This window comes from Pundamilia nyererei, unplaced genomic scaffold, assembly GCF_000239375.1.
Source record: "Pundamilia nyererei isolate P.nyererei 1_Seehausen unplaced genomic scaffold, PunNye1.0 scaffold02440, whole genome shotgun sequence".
NCBI classification, from domain to species: Eukaryota; Metazoa; Chordata; class Actinopteri; order Cichliformes; family Cichlidae; genus Pundamilia; species Pundamilia nyererei.
Genome location: NW_005189841.1, coordinates 1 through 5,796, shown reverse-complemented (window position 1 = coordinate 5,796; position 5,796 = coordinate 1). Strand labels below are relative to the sequence as shown.

General features: G+C 45.4%; 1 protein-coding gene and 1 long non-coding RNA gene across 3 annotated transcripts; one reads left to right on the top strand and one right to left on the bottom strand.

Moving 5' to 3' along the window:
* Positions 1–6: 6 nt before the first annotated feature.
* On the top strand, positions 7–2,194 carry LOC102206852 (uncharacterized). Of its 2 annotated transcripts, XR_312590.1 has the most exons (3): positions 7–267; positions 361–436; positions 552–2,194. It is a non-coding gene; the product is annotated as an uncharacterized LOC102206852 (long non-coding RNA). The 2 variants fall into 2 exon arrangements; XR_312589.2 differs by lacking the exon at positions 7–267 and having other exon boundaries at positions 275–436.
* A 279-nt stretch (positions 2,195–2,473) lies between these two features.
* On the bottom strand, positions 2,474–5,796 carry LOC102206572 (cilia- and flagella-associated protein 45-like). The gene is made up of 12 exons (XM_005755670.1): positions 5,743–5,796; positions 5,522–5,632; positions 5,241–5,347; positions 4,914–5,058; positions 4,661–4,831; positions 4,385–4,563; positions 4,080–4,209; positions 3,847–3,993; positions 3,631–3,744; positions 3,341–3,534; positions 3,043–3,267; positions 2,474–2,690 (listed from the first exon to the last, which is right to left on the bottom strand). The coding sequence occupies exons 1-12, from the start codon at positions 5,743–5,745 to the stop codon at positions 2,624–2,626; spliced, it is 1,593 nt and encodes a 530-aa protein (XP_005755727.1). The 5' UTR covers positions 5,746–5,796; the 3' UTR covers positions 2,474–2,623.

The window sequence follows — 5,796 nt, the reverse complement described above, 5'->3', positions numbered from 1 at the left end:
AGTAGATGTTTTTGGGTGGCTGGATGGTGGGACCATTATTACCCAGTAGCTGTTTGTCTTTGTCTCCCCTCCTTACTCCCTAATTCGTTTCACAGTAAGTGGATGTCCATAAGGTAGAGTAGCCAGTAGCTCTGTAGTTGTAGTTATTCCTCTTAGGCTCCTTAGCGAGGCCTGCTTCCCGCAGCCTGTTTTTATTTAAATCTGGACTGTAATCGTCTTCGCCTGTCAGGAATGGTCCCATCCGTCAGCCAGTGAAATAACCCAGAGGTCAGTTTTTACAAACCCTTGCTCTTCAAGAGCCCCGTCGTCTTCACTTTAACTGAAGTGTGACACATCCGCTGTCGTCGTGTGCCCCCACAGGTGGACAAACTCGAAGCCTCCGAGTCTCTGAGGAAACAGGAAGAGCAGGCTACAGAGTCTCAACCCATTGTTTACGGTAAAAAAGGCCTCATGTTCAAAACTGGATCACCGTAGTGCCTTTTGAGAATAGATTTAATAGTTTGATCGCAGCTGTGGTGTTTTTAAGTTCTCATCTTGGCGTTGTCTTGCAGGCACACCCCAGCTTATGCTCACAGCAGGGCCCAACGTGCCCGTGCCTCCTCAGCAGCCCTACGGCTACGGCTACACAGCAGCACCCAACTACGGCCAGCCGCCACAGACCACCTTCGGTTACGGCATGTGAACACCCAACTACCCACATCCTCCCCCACCCACAACTCAACCCAACACCTTCCTTCCATCTGTTCTCCCTCCTTTGTGTTCCTCACCAGCTTCCCATGGTCTTCTACTCACAACAGGGGCCACAAGCAAGCAACAGCCCACTCTCGTTTCTGGCACTATTTTTTTATTCTGTCGTCCTGTTCCAGGAGAAAACACTTAACTGCATCGAAGGACTTTTATTTGTATTGTTTGAAAGAAATTGGACCACACGTTTGTTTTTTTCCACATTCCATATTTATGACTACTTATTAAGATATTTTTGTGTGGTTTTGTTTTGGGTTTTTTTTGTTAATGTCAAAATTTTTTATTGGTTTATGGAGAAGTGGACTTGCTCAAGCTCAGCAATGAGCCTTTGAAGTAGGTGGAGGAGCATTGGATTTTGCACTCATGAAGAAATTAATGTAGAAGAGCTCTTACTTTTGATGTACTGAACATGTGGACAGCTTACATTGTCTCGTTTGTCTGTATAATGCATTTCATCATTGTATATTCTGAGGAAAAAAGGTTACATATAATATTGAACATATATTGCCATTTCAGTGGCTATAGCTAGCAACACTAAGTAATGATAGTATATTCTGCACAGGCGTGTAGCTTTATGGAGTTTTAAATGCATACAGACGTATGTCACTGTGTGACTGGGAGTGTGTGTGTGTGTGTGTGACCTAAAGGTCTGAATAAGAATTTTAACCCCCCTCTCTCTCAGCCTGTACTGAGCTTCTTCACTCCACCCATCTAGATATTAGCGCTCCCTCATTAGCTCCATGTATTAAGGTGACCTCTTGTGCTGTGTACAGTGCTTGTGTGAGACTGTATCTGTGTATGTGCAAGGACGGGACCACGGCCACTAAACCCCAGGGCCCTTAACCGTACCGCGTGTATGTATTTACTCTGAACCCTTTTCGTGCTGAGGTCCGTGTATGCCAGGTGTTGTGGTGTTCCCCTCGGTCACCGTTACTTTTTTTTTTTTTTCCCCTCTTTTTCTTTTTCCTCCTCGCGTGTACAGATGTGAAGAATTGAAAACTTTTAGATGGAGACCCCCACCTCTCTGTCGTCCATCCCCTCCCCTGTCTTGTTACCTCCTTTGTTAATGCTTAGTGGCAAGAACAAAGAAAGAGGCAGAGGAAGACAGGCTGGTGGAACGTTTAGTGTTTTAACGACAGCTTGATTAGCTCCATAAACACTCCTGTAGGTTGTGTGTTTAGATGGTTACGATGAAGAAATTTACTAAGTCTCCATACATCCAGTTCTCTGTCAAGAATGGTTTGAAATAAGAGCCTGTTACTTACCTTGATGTACTTAACTTCCTTACATGCTTTAAGCTGTGTGTGTAAAGTGTCATCCTAACCCTGACATAAGTTGAATTCCTTTCTGTTGTCATGCATATTAATAAAGGGGATCTGTCATCGATAAGTGGAAGAATATGACTTAATTGAAAGGGAACTACTAGCCTAAATAAAAACTAAAAATTGTACCCCGTCTCTGTGTGTGATGGCAAAAAAGTTGATTATTTTTTCAATATACATAAAACAGACTACATCAGTTTAAATAGGCAGTAACTACAGAGAAAACCCTTGAGGCTCTTTTCTGAAGTGAGAGGGTTCTGTCATATTTGGGGCCTGCTTATAGTGACGAATAACTGGGTGTGCCTCAGAAGTTAGGAGATTTGAAGACTTGGAAAAATCCAGAAGCTATTCTAATGGTTGCTGAATCTATTTATAGAGTTAACAGCTCAAATACATGAATGCCAGTGTTTTCCATACTAGTAAACTATTAGTCTTTATTGTTACATTCCTTTACATTTTAACCCACATTGAAACACGTTAAATTAGACTGTAAATACAATGGCGGGACCAGATGAGAACTTCTCACGTGTTGTCGTTTGAATCCAGTGGTCAGGTGATCAGCCCGTCAAGGTCTGAACCTTTCTTTCCACCTGATTGCAGTACTTTTCACTGAGTCCTGTAGCCCTGTAGTGGATTAACAAGCACAATTCAATGTATTTGTATGGCAGTAATTCATAACAACAGCCTCAAGGTGCTCTACATTATTAGGTAAAGACCCTACAATCACACAGCTCCCTATGATCAAGCACTTGGGAGGAAAAACTCTTATTTTAACAGGAAGAAACCTCCAGCAGAACCAGACTCAGGGAGGGGCAACTGTGCTGCAACCCGCTGGGGGTGAGGGGAAAGAGAAGACACACTATTTGAGAAAGAGCCACTATAGGAGAAATGCAGAGTGGTTTACAAACACACAGCGAGGTGAATGAAGAGGAAACACTTTGCATTATGTGAACCCCCCCCACACACACACGCTTACTTAAGCTCCTGGAGCTTCTTCTGTTTGAGCTCATCGAGGCGCAGACGTCTCTGCCGGGTTTCCTCCATCAACCGTTCGGCCTCCTTGAAGGTCTCTTTGCGCTTAGCTGTGGCTAAGATCTCGCGTTCCTTCATCTGCTGGCGGATGTCCTGCGCGTGCTGCTGCACTTTGTGATGCTGCCTGTCGTTTTGCACCTGCTCTTTGACCATCTCTTCCTGCTGCACTCTGCGTGGAGAGAGCACTTTTAACGGAGCGTATTACGATTATTTGAAAATCGGTTTCGAAAGGACTTTCTTACTTTAGCAGCCTCTCAAACTCTGCCTTCTCCCGACTCGCCTCCACTGACAGATTGCGCTCTTTGTAGTGAACCTGCTCCATGTGAGCCGATCTCAGCGTCGCCTCCAGCTGCGCTTTCTTTGCAGCCCGCTCCCTCTCTTTTCTCCTCCACTCTCTCTCTGCAGCGTCCTGGTTCCTGCGAGCACGGAGCTCATCCTTCCAGACAAACACAAGCACAAGTAGCTAAGAACATCTGTAAATCTTCTGCCAGGTTTCAAATCTTCATATATTGCACATCTGTTAGATCCTGACCTGCTCAGCCTTGTAGTCTTTTTCTTTTTCTTGCTGAGCCCTCAAACGAGCAATCTCCAATTCTTTCTCCTTCTTGATTCGTCTTTGCTCTGCTTCGCATTCTGCCTGCTGCTCCTGCAGGTTTAATGAATTGCTAACGTTAAAAACAACGTCAGAATCAAATGTGTGTGTCACATGATGTAGCTTGCTCGTCCACAAAGAACAGTGGGCCGTGACCTGCTTTTTTAGGAGATACTCCTTCACTCTCATGTCAGCCAGCTTCTCCTCCTCTATCCTCCGCTCCTTTGCCCGCATGGTCTCTGCGTTGATGCGCTTGATCTCCTCCTGCAGAAGCTGTTGCTCCATCCTCTTCTTCTCCAGCACCTGGAGGAAGACATGGGTCAGAGCAGAAACTGAGCGCGGTGTACGTTAACTGCATGTGTGGATGTGTCCTCCGCCTCCGCGTGCACCTCGAGATCCTCCAGGTTCATTCTCTCCTGGTCCTCTCGTGTCTGCTGACTCTCTTTCTCTTTCTTGCCTTCCTCCAATTCTCGGTTCTCCAGGCGTTTCTGGATCTGATCGTAAATTTCCTGCCTTCCCCTGAAATATAAAGCACACACACACACGTGTTGACAGTGCTCCTAGTTGACCTCCACTGCTCATTATTAGGATTTCTGCGATCTCCCAAACAGAAGAAGACGAAGAATGACGTTAATTGCAAAAAAATCAATCCGCGAATAGAGGGTGATTGTGTTTCTGATAGGGCTCCATTTACTTGACTCTCTGCTGCCTGCGTAGCTCTTCAATCTTGTCCAGAGTCTCCAGAGCCTTGCGGCGCTCCACCTCCATCATGTTGTCCAGACGCCTTTCCTCCTCTGTCAACTCCATCCGGATCTGCTGCTTCTCCTGGATCTGGTAGTCACGGTTTGCTTGGCACTGAGCACCTAAAATCAGCTGAGACGACCACACAAACACAGGTTTATTATTGTGTACTGGTATGTTTATATTTTTTTAAAGGTTGGTCATCCACACATCTGCACTTTCTTCCTACCTGGTTGAGCTGTTTGATCTCATCTTCCTGTTCCATCCTTAAAGCATTACTCCGCTCCACCAGGCGCTGTGCACGTTCCCGGGCTTCAATCTCCAGCTCAGTCAGTGGCTGGTTCTGCTTACGGGACAGGTCTGCCTCATGGATCCTATGCTTCCTTTCCTCTGCAGCTTTCTGAATAAAAAGTACATAAAAATACTAATTAAATCAGTGGACTTCTTTGTTGTTGTTATAAAATTGCAGTCAGCTTTCCTACAAGTTCCTCTTCTTTCTTCCTCTGGTAAGCCTGCCTCAGGGCCTCTCTGTCCTCCTTGAGGAGCAGCCAGGATGTTGAGTTGAGCCTCTTAAACTCAGCTGGTGGAAGTAAGACGGACTCTCTTGAAGGATCTCTCTGGGGGATCCTGACATGATGACATGTGGTATAATGTTTCAAAAACTTGGTATACTGTATTAACATCAGCAATAGCAATCTGATTAGCCTGAATCACATGAAATAAGGCAGAGGTTTATCACAGAGCAGCACACACACTTTACAGACTCTCTTCAGGTTTTATTCAAATGAGCTCGTTTCATGCTGGCCTACCGCAGATTTCGGATGAGGTCTTTGGTGATGATTTGAAGAGTCTCTCCTTCCTGGTTCTTCCATGAACAATCCTTTGCTACACCTGCTGATTTTACCCGTTTGTCAAACTGCAATGACATCCACACAGAGATTTAGCTGTAATCAGCTCCCAAACTCATCCACGACCTCTGTTCTCACTGCAGCTACGCAGTTTCTGATGATATCTGGGGATATCATTGTGAATAATAAGAGTTGAGTGTTTCCCTCCATTTCCCGCTGAGTGTGCAAGGACCCACACTCACCGATTTCTGGTTCTCAAACAGATCTTCATCCACCCGAGAGCCGGGAGCCAGTGTGCGGTACCGGCCGAGGTACATTTTGCCCCTGGATGACGTGGAGCTCGAGGCAAGTCTCTGCGGGGCAGTAATTACAACGCTCAGGAGTTATCAGCAGATAACGGTCATGCATTCGAACACTGGGATTTAGCATAGAATAGCTTTTTTATTTTTAACCTAACACTTACCATAGTTCTCGGTTACTGTGGGTCAGTGAAACAGACTATATTTGTTAAAAAAAA

Bases quoted from the DNA above. Each gene is read 5' to 3' on its own strand.
- LOC102206572 (XM_005755670.1), bottom strand. The intron at 3,535-3,630 runs GTCAGGATCTAA...TTTGTCTGGAAG, and splicing joins AAGACTACAAGGCTGAGCAG to GATGAGCTCCGTGCTCGCAG. The intron at 3,268-3,340 runs GTAAGAAAGTCC...CTCTCCACGCAG, and splicing joins GAGTTTGAGAGGCTGCTAAA to AGTGCAGCAGGAAGAGATGG.